Source organism: Mixophyes fleayi, chromosome 11 (assembly GCF_038048845.1).
Source record: "Mixophyes fleayi isolate aMixFle1 chromosome 11, aMixFle1.hap1, whole genome shotgun sequence".
In the NCBI taxonomy this organism is placed as follows: domain Eukaryota; kingdom Metazoa; phylum Chordata; class Amphibia; order Anura; family Limnodynastidae; genus Mixophyes; species Mixophyes fleayi.
In genome coordinates this window covers 41347463-41367413 of record NC_134412.1, presented here as the reverse complement: position 1 = coordinate 41367413, position 19951 = coordinate 41347463, and the positions used below count along the sequence as shown (strand labels likewise).

The following is a 19951-nucleotide window of genomic DNA, read 5'->3' as shown; positions in this document are numbered from 1 at the left end:
GCGGTTTTGACAGAAACACATCTCTGGCGATTTTCCAAGAAATCTCAAGTTAATACATGCAGGATTTTCAAACTTAGAGCTTGATACATTTATCCCCTTAACTTGAATAGCTTTTTTTTGCTCTGTAGTTATCTTTTCTCAAAATACCATAAACTTATTTTAGATAGTGTTTTGTGCTTTCTTGCTCATTGCATGTTTCACTGAGCATCTTCCCAACCCAGATTTTGTTTTTTGTTAGCTAAGAAGATTAGCATGTCAATCAATGGGGCCACTAATGTCCTTTATGCTTAATAGGAGGTGGCCGTTTATTTGTTTTTCTACAGGCTATTCAAATATCATACTTTATACTATTAATTAAACTCCACTCATATGAAAAATGCATCAAACAGCCCTTCAGAAGGTAACGTGAAATTCAGTGATCTGTTTGTGTTCTTTGTAGTAAGCTGTGAAACATCAATATGAAAAACAAGAATTATAAATAGAGCCCTTGATAAAAAAAAAATGGAAAACTTGTATGCTAAGAAAAGACTCTGGTTCAAACTGGTTGAATAATGTTAACAACAAGTAGAAGTTAGAGGAAGGGATAGCACAGTGTTTCTAAATTTAGAAACACTTTTGGAAAGGGCTTTATAAATGACAGACATACAGATTCACCTCCAGCTCTATTTAGTATATCCTGCCAAGACTAAACAGTGGCAATTCTCACAGCTGTACAATAAGAATAAGCCTTAGTTTACCAGTTACTGCAGAAACTGGAAAAATGAATTGATTGACAACAAAATACTGTTGATAAACATCTCTATGCTACGATCGAGCAAAAATATTTTAGGAAGGACAGCATAAGACCTCACCATTAATTAAGGTATGCAACTGCCATTAAATGTGTATGCTATACTTATAATTATATATGTACTTGGTCCTAAAGAGAGCTAAATGTCTCAACTTTTGTTATGTAATGATGTGTACTATATTACATACAATACATTTATGAACTAAAACATTGACAGTCAATTAAAGTATTTTTTAGAATTATTTTGAAAGCATTTTTTACAAGGACATATGAACTTGTAAATAAAGGCTGTAAAAGAAGAAGTTCAGATGTGTGATATGGGAACATAAGGGAGAAAAATAAGACAACTGTCCATCTAGCGGTCCATGTGTCCAATTTTTCCAAATGAGTCTTTTTCAGGATTTTAAATTTTAGCCTTTGGAGTTGCTGCAACTCATAACTGGATCAATTGTGACCCAATCTAGAGCTTTGTTAGACTGTGTGATTGGAGATTTAGGTAGAAATTGTGGAATTTAAAATTGCCCATATGATGGATTTATTTTATATGGAAACAAATATTGTAGCTACAATTTTCATTCAGGTAGGCAGGTGAAATGATATGCTTTTATTTACTTACATATGTAACTGTGTACAGCATGATCCTTGTATATGTGAAATTCAAGATTCATTTAACAGCACATGAATGCATGAATAAGGTATCAGCTAAATACATCATTTTATTAATACAGCCCAAAATTATAATTATGCCCTTGGATCTTTATAAATGCCTACATTTGCACATGGTTGCATCGACCCATGTAAACAGCACTGGTTTTCTCAAGGGAATGAATGGGGATCTATTGTAGTTTTACTGTTCTTCAGGATTATAGTATCCTTGATATTTTCATTTTTAGCATTGGTATTTTACAGTCATGGCCAAAAGTTTTGAGAATGACACAAATATTATTCTTCACAAAGTTTGCTGCCTCAGTTTTTATGATGGCAATTTGCATATACTCCTGAATGTTATGAAGAGTGATCAGATGAGTTGCAATTAATTTCAAAGTCCCTCTTTGACATGACAATGAACTATATCCCAAAAACAATCACTGCATTTCAGCCCTGCCACAAAAGGACCAGCTGACATCAGGTCAGTGATTCTCTCGTTAACACAGGTGAGAGGGTTGACAAGGGCAAGCCTGGAGATCATCATCATCATCAACATTTATTTATATAGCGCCAGCAAATTCCGTAGCGCTTTACAATTGGGAACAAACATTGATAATCTATCATGCTGATTGAGTTAGAATAACAGACTGAAACCTTTAAAAGGAGAGTGGTGCTTGAAATAATAGTTCTTCCTCTGTTAACTATGCTTACCTGCAAGGAAAGACGCGCAGTTATCGTTGCGTTGCACAAAAGAGCTTCACAGGTAATGATATCGCTGCTAGTAAGATTGCACCTAATTTATCAACAACTTCAAGGAGAGAGGTTCAATAGTTGTGAAGAAGGGTTCAGGGCGCCCAAGAACATCCAGCAAACACCAGGACCGTCTCCTACAGTTGATTCAGCTGCGGGATCGGGGCACCACCAGTGTAGAGATTGCTCAGGAATGGCTGCAGGCAGGTGTGAGTGTGTCTGCACACACAGTGAGGCGAAGACTTTTGAAGGATGGCCTGGTGTCAAGAAGGCAAGCAAAGAAGCCACCCCTCTCCAGGAAAAGCATCATGGACAGACTGATATTCTCCAAAAGGTACATGGATTGGACTGCTAAGGACTGTGGTAAAGTAATTTTCTCTGATGATTCCCCTTTCAGATTGTTTCGGACATCTGGAAAAACGCTTTTCCGAAGAAGAAAAGGTGAGCGCTACCATAAGTCCTGTGTCATGCCAACAGTAAAGCATCCAGAAACCATTGATGTGTGGGGTTGCTTCTAAGCCAAGGGAGTGGGCTCACTCACACTTTTGCGTAAGAATACAGCCATGAATAAAGATTGGTACCAAAACATCCTCCAAGAGCAACTTCTCCCAACCATCCATGGACAGTTTGGTAACAAACAATGCCTTTTCCAGCATGATGGAGCACCTTGCCATAAGGCAAAAGTGATAACTAAGTGGCTTAGGGATCAAAACATCGAAATTTTGGGTCCATGGCCAAGAAACTCCACAGACTTTAATCCTATTAAGAACTTTTGGTCAATCCTCAAGAGGCGGGTGGACAAACGAAAACCCACAAATTATGACAAATTCCAAGCATTGATTAGGCAAGTATGAGCAGCCATCAGTTAGTATGTGGCCCAGAAGTTGATTAACAGCATGCCAGGGCAAATTGCAGAGGTCTTCAAAAAGAAGGGTCAACACTGCAAATATTGACTCTGCATGAACTTAATGCAATTGTCAATAAAAGCCTTTGACACTTAAGAAATGCTTGTAATTTTACTTCAGTATACCATAGCAACATCTGAAAAAAGGTCTAAAAACACTGAAGCAGCAAACTTTGTGAAAACCAATACTTGTGTCATTCTCAAAACTTTTGGCCGTGATTGTACATATGCCAAAAAGGTCTTATTTTCCCCCATTTCATAGAATTTGCATAACGTGTTCCACGGTGTAACTGAGTTTCCATTAAGAGGACCAAAAAAGTTTATATTATACATTTACTTGAGATCATACATCCAGACACATGACCAATAGTTATTATGCTCTCTATTGACTTTGGTGGATCAGATAGGTTTGATACGAGGTCTAGGATGGAGATATTGAATAGTCTCACTTGATAGGAATTAATGATAGATTCGATGGGGAGTATAATACACTGGAATGAATATTAATTTGTAATAAATATTAATGCACTTTATGTATCTGCATATAGACAATAGTGCTGAAAGTGAGTTATTAAAATAAAGGCATTTTATTGTGCTATATATTAGCTAAAAATGGTCACAGGTAATAATCAAGAAAGCAATGTGAATCACAAATTTAAATTAACATAATTAAATGAAAATGAAATAAATACATAATTAAATGCAATATTATCCCAATATCACATGATCATAATTCAATAAATACAATTAAATTAAAATAAAATTAAAATTACTATTAAATAACGGTCATCACGTGATCCCAAACTAATACCAGTCCAACCTTTGGAAGGTTATGAATGATTTTACAGTATGCTAGTTAAAACCAGCATACAATTTTGTTGAACACTTTTATAAACATAAATGGATAAGGACAATTATTTAATAAATCCCATTGGTTGATTAGGCTATGAGCATGCATTAAATGACAATCCTACTGACAACCAGCACAACCCCCTGAGGGAATCTACAAGACAGATGAAATGCATTGGGAACAACCCCATCTGATGACATACAGGAAGGAGCACAGATTTGCGTTCCACAGTGGAACACATGCCAAACCAAATACCGCTTCACCATGCCATCCTCATATATCTTCCCGCTTAACTGACTGCATAGACAGGACTTTCTGGCTGAACCACCTTCCTCCAAATCCGGGATGAGCAATATCTGAGGGATCAGTGAGAGTCCTGTTCCTAATCTACTTTTTTCTCTCCTCCAATTACTTTTTCTGCTGGTTTTAACTGGCATACTGTTGAATCATTCGTAACCTTCCAAAGGTTGGACTGCTATTAGCTTGGCATCACGTGATGACTGTTATTTAATAACAATTGTAATTTTATTTTATTCAATTGTATTTATTGAATTATGATCATGTGACATTGGGACAACATTCCATTTAATTAGGTATTTATTTAATTTTTATTTAATTATGTTCATTAAAAGTTGTGATTCACATTGCTATCTTGATAATTACCTATGTGCATTTTTAGTTAATATATAACACAATAAAACACCTTTATTCTAATTACTCACTATCAGCACTATTGTCTATAAGCAGGTGCATAAGGTGCATATTAATATTTATTCCAAATTAATATTCATTCCAGTGTATTGTACTCCCAATCTAATCTATCATTAATTCCTATCGAGTGAGACTATCCAATATCTCCATCCTTGACTTCATATCACACCTATCTGATCCACCAAAGTCAATAGAGCGCATATTAACTATTGGTCATATTACTTTTCCAGGGAGGGATACCCTGTATTATTGCAGCTCTTGCTTTTTGGGAGAGAGCGCGAGCCTATTATTGTCAATCCAAACAAATGCCAATCTGAAAAGGTTAATTCTTTAGTAGAAATAGTCTAATACAATATCAAATATTTAAGATAATTAAATGGAAAAAAATACTACAGGAACAAAGTTTAAATTAATTGACAATATGGGCAATGGTATTGCACTCCAAATCTGACTGTGTTGAGTGACTTGCATTTAGAAGTTTTCTGGTCTTTCATTTGACACAACACCTTGACCTAAATTTATCACATCCCATGTGTAGATGGAGGAGGCTAAGGGAAGGGGACCGGACCTACTTGGGCAAACACCACCACAGAACAGTACAATATACCCAATATACTGTACAAAGAAAGAAAGCCAATACTGACTGTATATTATTATTATTATTATAGAATAACATATATTTTGTTTTGAACAATAAGGATCTAGTTTTAAGATCATCTTTTTACCAGATGGAGGTATGGCAAAAAGTTTCTGAATTCATTTAAATTTAGCTTACAAGTATGCACCAGACACAGAAAACAGAGACAATTATAAGATTACCAAAAGTAGTACACAAACTTTGTGTTACATTAGGATTTTATGCTTTCAATTTTTGTATGTTCAAATTGAAGGACCTATTCTGTGACATTATAATGACCGTTCATAATAAATACTTTAAACACTATACATTAGCTCAACATTTGAACCATTTGCATGAGGGGTAATCAAGGCAGGCTATTATTCACACTAGGCAGAATTTAGGAAGGCTCACAATGTAAGGCTTGGTACACACTGAATATTTTTCCGACTAACGTGTTATCTACAACGATTTTATTAACAACTGAAGATCCATTTGCTAGGGCGATTCATGCGTACACACTGGCACAATTTACCTTCAGATCTGTGCCGTTCATCTGGTCCTCTAGTCGTTTAGAGAATGACAGCACAATAGTCACTCATTCATTCATTCCTGTCACACTGATTAAAACTGCTTTGTTATAGCTATCCATATGTTCTTACGAATTTCATTAGCTTCTGTGACTCTGAAATGAAATGTTCAGTCTCAGAAAGAACAAACAAACTATTCCATTTACAGCACTGTCTAGATTTAAATCACCAGGACATGTTCATTACTGGCATCGAGTGAAAAGACCATGACTTTGTAAGCCCTATGGAGATCATGACCATTAGTGCATACACACTACATGATTGGAAGATGATTGAAACAAGATTATTAAACAGTACAACCAGCCAAATGAAATGAGAATCGGCACTTTAGAACGATTATTGTCATTCGTGTGATTACACACACTGACGCAATATGTGGCCAAGCAGTCGTTTATCGGGTGATTAGCCCGATAATCAGCTCTAAAACCTCCAGTGTGTACCTAGCCTAAGAGAAGAGTGTATCCCAAATGCTGGGAATAAATAAGGAGCCCAACTATTTTCTAGATTATGTACAGTTAAATATTTTTACAACCCCTATCCTTGAATGTAGATGTATAGTTTATTATCTCGGGCTTTCAATTATGTGCAATGTTTGGAATGGTGTGGCCAAGACCGCCAAGAGGAACTCTGGGTCCTGTTACAGCAACTTTTTTTGGTCCCCCTCAATTGTTAAACATAGCATAGAATTGGTAAGAGGAAAGATAATGCCAATGGTTAATGTCTCCTGGGTGTGCAATAATGTAATGCCCTTGATGGGGACATACCTTTCAGAGATACAAGAAATATTGAGCTCTGTGTGAGTAAGACAGATCCTACCCAGCTCAAGACCTTTGTCTCTAATGGTCAATTCCAGTATGAGGAACTGTTTAGTTAATTTAGAGCAGACCTGGCCAACCTGTGTCTCTCCAGGTGTTGTGAAACTACAACTACCATCATGCCCTGCCTGCTATTGTCTGGCTATCTACTGGTAAAGCATTCTGGGGCATATAGTTTCACAACACCTGAAGAGCCACCGGTTGGCCGGGCCTGATTTAGAGAAAACTAGGGATAAGAACTAGCTAGTACATGTATGAGAAGAATAAGTCATGGCGAGCTTAATATTAAATATTATTTTTATGCTCCTGGGGATCAGGTCTAGTACACAGATAGTTCTAAAAAGTTTATATAGAGTAAGCTAATTCCTATCCATGCCAAGGACTTGGCTATATATCAAGTGATCAAGTCCAGTTGTGGTATAGCTCACATGTGTTCTGGGTTTTCCTTTTAATTATTATCCATGCAAATGACCTTCCTATATCTGTAATGGTCAGTTCAGCAATGATAGATCAAAGCCATTTATTTTCAAACAGATGGCTAATTACTATCCAGACAAGTTAATAATATTTTATACGAAGTAAACATGCTTATGTCCAACACTAAATGAGCCCCTAAATCTGCAATTTTTGTGCCTTAGTGTCTTTCTCATTTTATGGGTGCCTGAGTGTTTATGTATGTGAAGATACTGGATTTATCAGGCTCACTTATATCCACTTCAAGATGGCTGGCCACCCAGGGGTGCCTAACTATACCATGGAAGGGCCAGTAGAGGTATTCTTCTAGAGATTCTATTGTCACCCAGGCAAATGCAGTTAGAAAGGTACACCAGTACATTTATTGTAATAAAAATAATCACTAGAATTCTATATGCAAACAGTAAATAAATTCTAAGCAGATTAACCACATTATCTGTCCCTTACCCCACTAAATTAAGGAGCTTCAGTTACCGGTATCTCCTGACTTGCTGAATCCCAGCCACCTGGCCGGAAAATCTCTCCTCTACACAGTCCAGCAGAAGCCTAAACAATGCTGGAAATTTTCCCAGGATGAAAGCAAAAAGATTAACAACCTCTCCTGGCTCACACTCTTTTCTCGACAATTTGAAGTTTTAAAACACTCCATGGGCTGGATGAGGTGTGGCAATAGATAGTGGGACCCTATGAGAATGGCTATATATATCAAAAAGAGGTGTTACAGCGGTGTCATTTCTAAACCTAATACATTCATTGGTCCCCTGCCATACTGAAACCAAGGTGTCTGGCTAAATGCAACCTGAGACAATGGGGACATATTTAGGTTAATTAGGGGCAAGGCCAAGATAATCTTCTCCCAGATCTCCCACTACTAACACCTCCTTGAACTCACACTTCCTAATTTCTTCAGCGCCAGTAGCTTTCAGAAGCAATTACACACACACCTGGAGCTCCCTTGCTTACTCTTTTTAAAGGGGTTCCAATTCCCATGTCCAAAATCCATCCTACAAATGGTGGTCTTAGGAAAAGGTCTTCCCTCATAGGTGGAGTTCAATGAGGAGCTGTACAAGTGAGTAATCATGTTTCAGGACCAAGGTGAGTTCTACCCTGCTGTTTTCATGCCACAATGCATGACTCAGACCTAGGGGAGAACAATGGGATCTTAAAGTAATTAATCCATTGGTGATCCCTGTTTTAACCCCTTCTAGCCATTTGAGATGTCAGAGGGTCTCGAGCTCATCCCAGCTTCCTGTCCTTAGTGTCTTTACAGGAAGTGACTGGCCCAGAATAAAATATCACACCCGGCCCTGTTTAAGAACAATAGCTGACCTCTCAATCTGATACTCCGGGTGTCTGCAGGGAAATCACAATCTTGGTTACGTCCATTTGTCGGGGGTCCTGGTGGTCATCTTAAAGCACTGGCAGAACGGGGTCGGGAAAGTCCATTCTGTCACAACAGGATGTTTAGAGTAATAATCCCCCCCATCCCAATTTTTTGCTGAGGTGGAACATTTTTTTGGCAAACCAATTAAAAACTGGCGATGATGTATCTAACTGCATCTGCAGTGCCTTTAACCATATTTATATTGCATTTTTGCCTATTACTAATTACTCATTATTCTTAGTGAATAAACATATTAAAATGCAAATACATGTTGTCATATGGAAGCTAATTACTAGTCATTTAAAACTGCAAATATGTCTTTGTCTTTCATTCATAGCATTAGCTTGATTGTGGCTCAGAGAAACTCTGTGTCCATCCATGGGTTAAAACCTGAAAGAGGGAGACTAAATTACGCTATCTCTTTGTTTTTAAATTCTTCTGCTCTACCTATGAGATATTTATGGATAGAGATATCCAGAGGAGTAGCTACAGATGAGTTCCCAATGCCAAATAATGGAAAAGGTCATAAAAGCTAAAACCTCTTGGAACCTCTCTAAGGTTACATCAGTATCCTTAATAATATCCAAAACCAGACCCCTCACATTCTTAGTGTTTCTGCGATATCTCAGGACATCATACTCACACAAGTCTTGTCTGGTATGTAAATGAAGGGAAATGTGTGACCTGTTTTGTGGAGGTAATATCATCTTTGTAGGACATTCTGGTTAGAAGTTAGGCAAGTATAAAGAAACCCTGACTTGAAAGATGCTCGAGGAAAACGAATTTGACTTTACACAGACTTTCTACTTCTAACATCACAGGAAAGGGGCTTGGGCTCCTGTAATATGTTTCAAATGTCCTGTAAATTTAACAGTTTTGTTCATTATTGGAAGTCAATTTCTTATTGAGAAATGTTCCTTTGAATTTATATTCTCCCAGCAAACAGAAAACTGGTCATTTATGAGTGTACCAATTCCTGGGGGTAAATGTATCAACCCGGGAGTTTTTTGGCCGGTTTGAAAGGTGGAGATGTTGCCTATAGCAACCAATCAGATTCTAGCTTTTATTTTGTAGAATGTACTAAATAAATGAGTTAGAATCTGAGTTTTTTTTCGAACCCATCGTTGTTTATTCTCTATTCTTTCACAAAAAACTATTGTATTTTATCTTGAGTCATGTGGATGTATTTGCCACATTAAAATACACTTATTGCATTCAGGTATCTGTGTTCTTAAAAATTGAAGTGTCAGACTTAGGCTAGGTACACACAGGAGCTATTTTGTCCAATAATCGGGCAAATCAGCCAACATACGACCGTTCGATCGGAAGTCGGGTTAGTGTGTATAGTAACACGATGGTCGAAAGTTATTCCAAAGTATCGATTGTCGGCTCATTTGGTTGGTCGAACTGTTTAATATTTTGCAATCAATCACCGACCGATCATGTAGTGTGTATGCACTCATATTCATGAGCTCCATAGAGTTTACAGAGGGCTCTTTTCAGCCGATGCTAGCAATGAATGTCTCGGTGAATAAATCTAGAGAGTGCTGTAGAAGGGATAATTAATTTGTTCATTCTGAGACAGAATGTTTTGTTTCAGAGTCACAGAATCTAATGAAATTTGTTAGGGCATGTGGATAGCTATAAAAAGGTGATTTTAATCAGTGTGACAATGTGACAATAGTGAATGAATGAATATTGTGCTGTCATTCTCTGAAGACTAGAGGACCAGATGAATAACACAGATCTGAAGGTAAATTGTTTCAGTGTGTATGCATGAATCGCCAGTCTGATCGGACCTTCAGTCGTAAGTAGAATCGTTTGAGATAACACGTCGGTCGGAAAATTCTTCAGAGTGTACCTAGCCTTAGCTTTGTATTAAAACGCTACATAGCTGAAACAGAGGAGATCAATTGGGTTATGATAAATCTGGGTCAGAGGAGATTAATTGGTTTATGATAACTCTTATTAAATTAAGTTGTGAGAGATTAGTCTAGATAAAGGGAGAACCAAAGGCTTCCAGAAAGGGAGTGTTAGCTTGTCACAAAAAAACCTTATTGGTGGCATAACTAGTAAGGCAAAGTTAGTTTGTGGAATAGACAGGGAAGGTTTTCATCATTTGTAAACAGACCATGTAGTCGTTTTTCATTAACCCTTTGTCACACACATGTAATTGTCACGGGCACTAGGAGTCTTTACCCAGGGATCACCAGGTGATAGGCTTACCAGAGCAGTATAGGTGGTAATATGGTACTCTGGTAGCAGGGTGATCACGGAACAGGAAATAGCAGATGATGAGATGCTCAGGAAAGTCTATGACTAGCAGCACTGGCAATATGGAGGTAGTAATACACGAGGAACTGTATGGACAAAGGACACGTGAAGGTAGTCAGTGGTCTGCGGTAGCAAGTTGTACCACTGCTATAGTGAGGAGGAATGTCCAACAGAAACGAGGAGGTGATGAGAGTCAGCGGTCTGCGGATAGCAAGTTGTACCGCTGTCTGAGTGAAGGAATGGAATCCAAGTGGAGGTATCCGGGGAGTCAGTGGTCTGCGTTAGCAAGTTGTACCACTGCTATGTGAGAGGATACTGGAACAGGTGAAACTGGAAACAGGGATCAGTGGTCTGCCACTAGCAAGTTGTACCACTGAATATATATGTGAGGAGGTGCACGGGGAGAGACTGCAACACAAGATATACACGGGCACCTTGACTTTGATCCACAGTAATATGCACAATATAAATGTATATATGACTGAACAACACTGCCAATATAGAAAGTCTCTTGAAGTAATCCAGCACGAGATAACACAGTCAATGATGGCAATAGACTCAGCGGATAGCAAACTCCAGAGGAGAACCAACACAGTCCAGCAAGGTATGCAATACACAGCACAGTCAATGAGAAGTATGCATACCGTGGTTCAGGAGAAGGCAGTCAGACAGGAGTGCAGAGATACCTGAACGGCAGGAGGCCGGCAGGATGCAAAGTCCCTGGATGGGTGAAGCGGGGGTCTAGTAGGTGCAGCGCACAGGTAGGTAGACCAGCAGGGAACACAGGAAAGCGTGGAGAGCGGATCAGCAGTAGATGGATGAGTAGCGCTGAGGAGTAGCAGCAGCGGGTCTCTGCGGGAACACGGAGGTAGCCAATAGCAACCAGCAGGTGCAGTAACGATGGGACACGGGAGAGCAGAGTAGAACTGGAACTGTTGATCACGGAGAGTAGCGGGTAGCAATAGTGGCAGCAGACTCAAGGAAACACGGGAGAGTTGACAAGGACCGAAGACTGAAGCGCACAGAGGCAGCGGATAGGAATCAGCTAACAGTCACGATGAAACACAGACGAGTTGCAGGTTGAAGACTGTAGTGCACGGAGGCAGCGGATAGGAATCAGCTAACAGTCACGATGATGAAACACAGACGAGTTGCAGGTTGAAGACTGTAGTGCACGGAGGCAGCGGATAGGAATCAGCTAGCAGTCACAATCATGAACAGGTGAGTGGATGTGAATGAAAGACTGTAGTGCACGGAGGCAGCGGATAGGCATCAACTAACAGTCCCAATAATACATGGTAGAGTTGAAGTGGTTAGAAGACTGTAGTGCACGGAGGCAGCGGATAGGAATCAGCTCACAGTCACGATGATACACAGAAGGGTAGCTGTGGTATGGGAACCACAGTAGTAGAAGTGGTTTGGAAACCACAGAGGTAGAAGTGGTTTGGAAACCACAGGAATCAGCTGGGCTGAATAAACGAGGAAACACAGGAACACCTTCAGAGACTCATGGGGAATGAGACTCCAAGATCAGGCAACGTGGTGTTGACCACAGGTGCTTAATATAGGGAGGTTGCCTGATCTGCCAATTAAGTTAAAGGAACATACACTGAAGGTTTAGAAAGGGCTGCGCATGCGCAGTCCCTCAGGATGGAGGACGGCCACGGTTCCTAAATGTCCGGGAAGAAGCACTCACAGTCCGGTGAGTGACAGTACCCCCCCTTTTAAAGGTGGGCACAGAACGCCTGGAACCGGGCTTGTCCGGATTTTTGGAATAAAACTTCTTCAGAAGGGCCGGAGCATTAAGATCTTCAGCTTTGATCCATGAACGCTCTTCAGGACCAAAGCCCTTCCAATGAACGAGGAAACGGAGGACTCCTCGCGAAATTTTTGCATCCAATACCTCAGTAATCTCGAAATCCTCCTCCTGATGAACTTGAACTGGCTGCGGTGCTGAGGGAGGAGCCGAGAAACGGTTGATGATGAGAGGTTTGAGCAAGGACACATGGAAGGCATTGGAAATCCGAAGATTCTTAGGAAGAAGAAGTTTAACACATACTGGATTGATAACTTGAATGATCCTATATGGACCAATAAAACGAGGGGCGAATTTCATAGATGGAACCTTCAAACGAATATTTTTGGTAGATAACCAGACACGATCTCCAATTTTTAGTGGTGGAATAGCCCGCCTCTTCTTATCTGCGAAAGACTTATATTTGTTAGATGTCTTCTTTAAACAGGTTTTGACCTGAGACCAGATATTTTTGAAGGTCTGACAAGCAGTCTCCACAGCAGGAACTTGGGTGGGCGGGAGGGCAGGAAATTCCGGAAAAGACGGATGGTGACCGTAGACCACAAAGAATGGAGTTTTGGATGATGACTCCTGAGATCCATCTTCAACGTCCGATGACGTCACGAACGCCCGATGAGGAGGAAGGCGTTCAGACTGAACCTTATCACACAGATCCGTAGATGAAGGATCCTGTGGAGGAGGACCTGGTGGAATAGACGAATGCTGTCTTTTGAATGAAACCATTTGAGAGAGACAACGATGATGACATTCAGCTCCCCAAGATGTAACTTGAGAAGTGCGCCAGTCAATCTGGGGAGAATGACATTGAAGCCATGGAAGGCCTAAGACAATCGGACTTGTCGTAACAGGAAGAATTAAAAACGAAATCTCTTCATGGTGTAGCCCACCAATCTGAAGCGTTACTGGAGACGTACTCTGGGTGATGAGACCATTGATGAGACGTGATCCATCCATAGCAGTCACAGTAATCAGTGTTTTCAAAGTAATCACTGGTAGGGACCATTGATTCACTAGGGATTTAGAAATGAAATTTCCTGCTGCTCCAGAATCAATCAATGCCTGTGACTCAAAGGATTTGGTAGCAAAGGAAATCGTAACATCAAAAGCGCAGGCTTTTAATTTCGTAGAAGATGGAGAGGACTCCAGGAACCCTAACCTTATCTCCCCAGTATTGGTTAGAGCCCGGCATTTCCTGGGACAAGAATTGAGCATATGCGTAGAATCGGCACAATAGATACAAAGTCTATTCTTTATTCTTCGGTCCCTCTCCTCTAAAGTTAATTTGGAGCGACCTATCTCCATGGGTATCACCGGAGATGAAGCTGTGTGAAATTGAGGATTTGAGAGAAGAGGTGTTTTAACCGAAGTTGTTTTCTCAGGTTCTCTTTCACGAAACCTCAGGTCTACACGATGGCAAAGAGAGATCAAATCTTCTAAAGAGGAGGGTAGTTCTTGTGAAGTCAGTGCATTTTTAATTTTATCGGAAAGCCCCTGCCAGAAGGCGGCAATTAATGCTTCAGTGTTCCACTGAAGTTCAGAGGCTAAGATCCTAAATTGAATGACGTACTGAGCCACAGTGCGAGATCCTTGGCGAAGACGGAGAATGCTGGATGCAGCGGAAATAACACGACCTGGTTCATCGAATACACTTCGGAACGTGGAAATAAATTCGGCACTATCCTGTAACAATGGATCGTTTCTTTCCCACAGAGGGGAAGCCCATGCGAGAGCTTGTCCAGAAAACAATGAAATAAGATAGGCCACTCTGGAACGATGGGTAGAAAAATTTTGAGGTTGGAGCTCAAAATGAACTGGGCATTGAGTAAGAAAACCCCTACAAGTTTTGGGGTCTCCATCGTATTTTGACGGAGTAGGCAGGTGAAGCGTGGAAGCTGTAAACACCTGGGATGGCACTGGGGAAACGGAGGAAGGCACAGGAGCATCAACAGTAGTTGTGGCATCTTGCACAGACGGTCTTTGGGAGGCTAACGCCTGGTAACACCGCAGTAAATGCCGTTGGCGAACTTCCTGTTTCTCAATACGGGTAACCAGATGCCGCAGCATCTCTTTGGCTGTAGGCTCCGTATCTGGGTCTGTCATGGCCTGATCTTACTGTCACGGGCACTAGGAGTCTTTACCCAGGGATCACCAGGTGATAGGCTTACCAGAGCAGTATAGGTGGTAATATGGTACTCTGGTAGCAGGGTGATCACGGAACAGGAAATAGCAGATGATGAGATGCTCAGGAAAGTCTATGACTAGCAGCACTGGCAATATGGAGGTAGTAATACACGAGGAACTGTATGGACAAAGGACACGTGAAGGTAGTCAGTGGTCTGCGGTAGCAAGTTGTACCACTGCTATAGTGAGGAGGAATGTCCAACAGAAACGAGGAGGTGATGAGAGTCAGCGGTCTGCGGATAGCAAGTTGTACCGCTGTCTGAGTGAAGGAATGGAATCCAAGTGGAGGTATCCGGGGAGTCAGTGGTCTGCGTTAGCAAGTTGTACCACTGCTATGTGAGAGGATACTGGAACAGGTGAAACTGGAAACAGGGATCAGTGGTCTGCCACTAGCAAGTTGTACCACTGAATATATATGTGAGGAGGTGCACGGGGAGAGACTGCAACACAAGATATACACGGGCACCTTGACTTTGATCCACAGTAATATGCACAATATAAATGTATATATGACTGAACAACACTGCCAATATAGAAAGTCTCTTGAAGTAATCCAGCACGAGATAACACAGTCAATGATGGCAATAGACTCAGCGGATAGCAAACTCCAGAGGAGAACCAACACAGTCCAGCAAGGTATGCAATACACAGCACAGTCAATGAGAAGTATGCATACCGTGGTTCAGGAGAAGGCAGTCAGACAGGAGTGCAGAGATACCTGAACGGCAGGAGGCCGGCAGGATGCAAAGTCCCTGGATGGGTGAAGCGGGGGTCTAGTAGGTGCAGCGCACAGGTAGGTAGACCAGCAGGGAACACAGGAAAGCGTGGAGAGCGGATCAGCAGTAGATGGATGAGTAGCGCTGAGGAGTAGCAGCAGCGGGTCTCTGCGGGAACACGGAGGTAGCCAATAGCAACCAGCAGGTGCAGTAACGATGGGACACGGGAGAGCAGAGTAGAACTGGAACTGTTGATCACGGAGAGTAGCGGGTAGCAATAGTGGCAGCAGACTCAAGGAAACACGGGAGAGTTGACAAGGACCGAAGACTGAAGCGCACAGAGGCAGCGGATAGGAATCAGCTAACAGTCACGATGAAACACAGACGAGTTGCAGGTTGAAGACTGTAGTGCACGGAGGCAGCGGATAGGAATCAGCTAACAGTCACGATGATGAAACACAGACGAGTTGCAGGTTGAAGACTGTAGTGCACGGAGGCAGCGGATAGGAATCAGCTAGCAGTCACAATCATGAACAGGTGAGTGGATGTGAATGAAAGACTGTAGTGCACGGAGGCAGCGGATAGGCATCAACTAACAGTCCCAATAATACATGGTAGAGTTGAAGTGGTTAGAAGACTGTAGTGCACGGAGGCAGCGGATAGGAATCAGCTCACAGTCACGATGATACACAGAAGGGTAGCTGTGGTATGGGAACCACAGTAGTAGAAGTGGTTTGGAAACCACAGAGGTAGAAGTGGTTTGGAAACCACAGGAATCAGCTGGGCTGAATAAACGAGGAAACACAGGAACACCTTCAGAGACTCATGGGGAATGAGACTCCAAGATCAGGCAACGTGGTGTTGACCACAGGTGCTTAATATAGGGAGGTTGCCTGATCTGCCAATTAAGTTAAAGGAACATACACTGAAGGTTTAGAAAGGGCTGCGCATGCGCAGTCCCTCAGGATGGAGGACGGCCACGGTTCCTAAATGTCCGGGAAGAAGCACTCACAGTCCGGTGAGTGACAGTAATTCATTGTCTGGTGAGTGCTGGATCATGACACATGTGAATATTGGGGTTTTTTTTTGTTCTAAAGGGGTATGGAGGGACCTTAATATGGTATTAGTGTAAACATAGAAGTATAAATATATATCAAAATTTCCATATGCATGGACGTATTATCATATATTAAAATTAATGCATTTAGAGTCTCATCATATATTGATCCAAGTATATAAGTTAAGGAATATTTTTTTCTATATATGTAAGTATGATTATATTTCCCAAAAGCTATAATACTGGTATGTCTCAGAATTTTGTGAATTATTCTGAACATATATAAAATAGGTCTAAGGAAGTTATGAAGTGCCTGACTAACATTTTTGTTGACTATTTTAAAATGGTTTGTAAAAATGTTATCAATAAACTATCAATCTACAAATATAAGGCATGATAAGTAGTACCTAGATCATTTTTAAGTGTGAAGTAATTACAGAGGGTTTAACAAAAAGTAGAACAAATATATGTGCTAGCTATCCTCAGGTTGTTTCCAATTCTGTTACTCTGTTACCTCTGATGAAACCGCCTACCAAAGGGACGGAGAAACTCGCAAGGAGAGACGTAGATGAGCCTGGATGCACCTTCTTTACCTATTTTTCGTGTATACATGTTTTTTACCTACATTTACAGGAATTTGGGATTTTCCAATTTTGGCACAGTGGATAAACAGCTAACCATTTTCATAGTAGGCTCATTGGAGCACTTGTCAAAAACAGACCAGAAATCTATACCAGACCCTGTAAGGTATACCAATTATTCGGCTGCTGATTAGGAGACTTTTCTGCACTGAAGAGTGCTAGAGCTCCATATATAAACTTTGATATTATCAACTGTGATTTTGGAGGCTATATACCTGGGACCGATTGCTGGACATTCTGCTTTTATGTTACTAGAAAATGTGTATTTATAGCTGACCATTGGTGCCTATAATATATTTAATGCTATATGTGGTGCTATACCAACTCGTTGAACGTGATTAGATTGATATATTTATTTTATTTTTATTTTTTAATAAACAAGCTAACTTTTAGTCACACCAGCGCTACCACTTGTCTGTTCAATTCTGTTACTTGCCTGGCTTCACTCAGTTTGGCTTCCAAGTTCTGATGTAACTTGGAATTTCCAGAGTGATATTTCCACCAGTCATTGTTTATGGGTACGTTTTTTTAGATCAACCATTCTATAACAACCCCTCCAATTTTAAATCATATTTATTATTTTTATTATTTATTATTTTTTACATTTTTTTATCCTGTTTTGTGTTGTTTATTTTTTAAAGATTCCTTATATGTCAGGTTGTTAATGATGACCATCCACTATAATAAGGATTGTAGCTCAAAATCAATAGTGAGTCCCCATGGGATCAAAGTTTTCAGTTCATATATCATTCTTGCATACCAACATAGCCATTCTCTTGTCAATCACAATAAACATCTTCATAAGCAACAGTGACACAGATAATGATAGATAGAGAACTACCACCTTTATTTATATTTTTGTACTGACATCTGAACTATATTTTATTTGTTGATGGAATGTTTTCCAGCATTTCAGATAAGACTATAATGCCTTTAATATCTAAATTTTCTTGGTCACTGGTTTGTGTCAGTTTCAAAATAAAATGCAAATTCATGATCTTCTATTTTCAATTGTAGCTAGCATGATGATTGCTTGGCTTACATTTGATTTGTTAGACATATTGGAAGTTATACTGGAGCTCTTTTGAAAGGTTGTAGATGATAAAGAATTCCCAATCAAGGCATTTCTTGTATTGCATTGTCATTTGGTATATTCATCTTCACTTCGTACACATATGATTGTTGACTAAGGATTTGCTTTACCTGCAGCGGCAGTCACTTTGGTCTATAGACACACTATCAATACTTTTGTTTGAAGTACCACCATTTTATTAAAAAATTAAATTAATTTCTAGGTTGGATTAATTGTTTCACTCATCTCTACCTAAGATACATTTGAAAAGGTCCCTAAAAATAATGATAACTGTTTGGGATTTATGGTAACAAAAATGGTAGTAAAAAAAAGTTTATCATTTTTGGATATATCATATAGATTAGAAAGATTTGTCAGCTGTAACAGATTCAAGCATCCTCATCAAGTTTGAAATAGAGAAGATGGATATGAGGATAATCTGGCTAGTGAGCACAGAGAGTTTAATAAAATGTCAACTTCAAATGATTACTAATTTGTATAAAATATAAAATACATGTATTGTTGATTGCAGATAATAAAATCAAATTAGTGCTACATCAGTTATAATAATAATAATAATAATAATAATAATAATAATAATAATAATAATAATATTAATAATAATAAATAGGAAAGGCAGATTATTACCGTTATGTTGATAACAACATTGATATTCATTATATGTCTTTACAGAAAGCTAAGGCTTTAACCTGAGAAAACATGAACCTGAATCAAAAAAGGTGGAATGAGCTCTACCTGGAGGAAATGCTACTTCTAACTTCCCAAAACCTACCCGTGATCAAGATAGAAGAGAACTACACCATTGTCAAAGAGTTGGGCAGTGGTTCATATGGACATGTACTACTTGCATTGAACCAATCTAAAGGTGAAAGCAAGTCATTGAATGTTAGCATATTATTTCTAATATGTTGCATACCTTGAAATTTAATATTTAGAAAGTTTACTGTCACATTTTATACATCCCTTTTGTGTAGTTCCTAATGATTACCAATGGGAAAGCTCATATTATTACATTCACTTATGATACATTACAGTACAATCAATACAATTTGTCACTGCAATTTTGTTGCAACTGAAAAAGTTTCATATGCCTTTAACTAGTAATATTGTTCTTTGTAAGTTCAAAAGTTCAGAATTTTTAGATTGTGTAAATATGTATCATTGCCCCCTAGTGCATTCTCACCTCTCAATATTAGAAACTACCCTACCCCAAAAAATAAATCAGCGCTAAGATTTATGTTATTCTTCTAAAATATAGGGCATAAGATGTATTACAGGGCATATGGCATACAATATTGCATAGTACACAACAGATAAGTGAAGTTATTATTGGTGTAGGATCTTTACCAAGTGGCTGCAATCTTCATCTGTATGTGGAACCATCTTTGGTAGGTGAAGTCTATATACTATTTAGTAAAATACAAATATAGAGTGATGCTAACCTATCCACTCAGTGTCTCCCACCTCTCCCATGTCTCACATGATAATGGGACCCAGAGATATATATATACAAATACATACATAACGAGATACACAGTCATGCACACATATACTTGTTTTTATTGCATCACGGTGACCCATGTCTGGAACATGCCTTATAAGGACACCCCTTTCCTAACTATCAACAGGGCAATAAAATTA

The 19951-nt window shown here is 39.6% G+C and overlaps 1 protein-coding gene across 1 annotated transcript in view; it reads left to right on the top strand.

The window, feature by feature from the left end:
* The first annotated feature begins 676 nt into the window (after positions 1–676).
* The window catches only part of LOC142106596 (serine/threonine-protein kinase SBK1-like), an 80264-nt gene continuing 60989 nt past the window's right edge, over positions 677–19951 (top strand). The window contains exons 1-2 of the mRNA XM_075189602.1: positions 677–862; positions 18983–19175. Of these exons, the coding sequence (XP_075045703.1) occupies positions 19010–19175 (166 nt within the window). The 5' untranslated portion in view covers positions 677–862; positions 18983–19009. The remainder of the gene's footprint in view (positions 863–18982; positions 19176–19951) is intronic.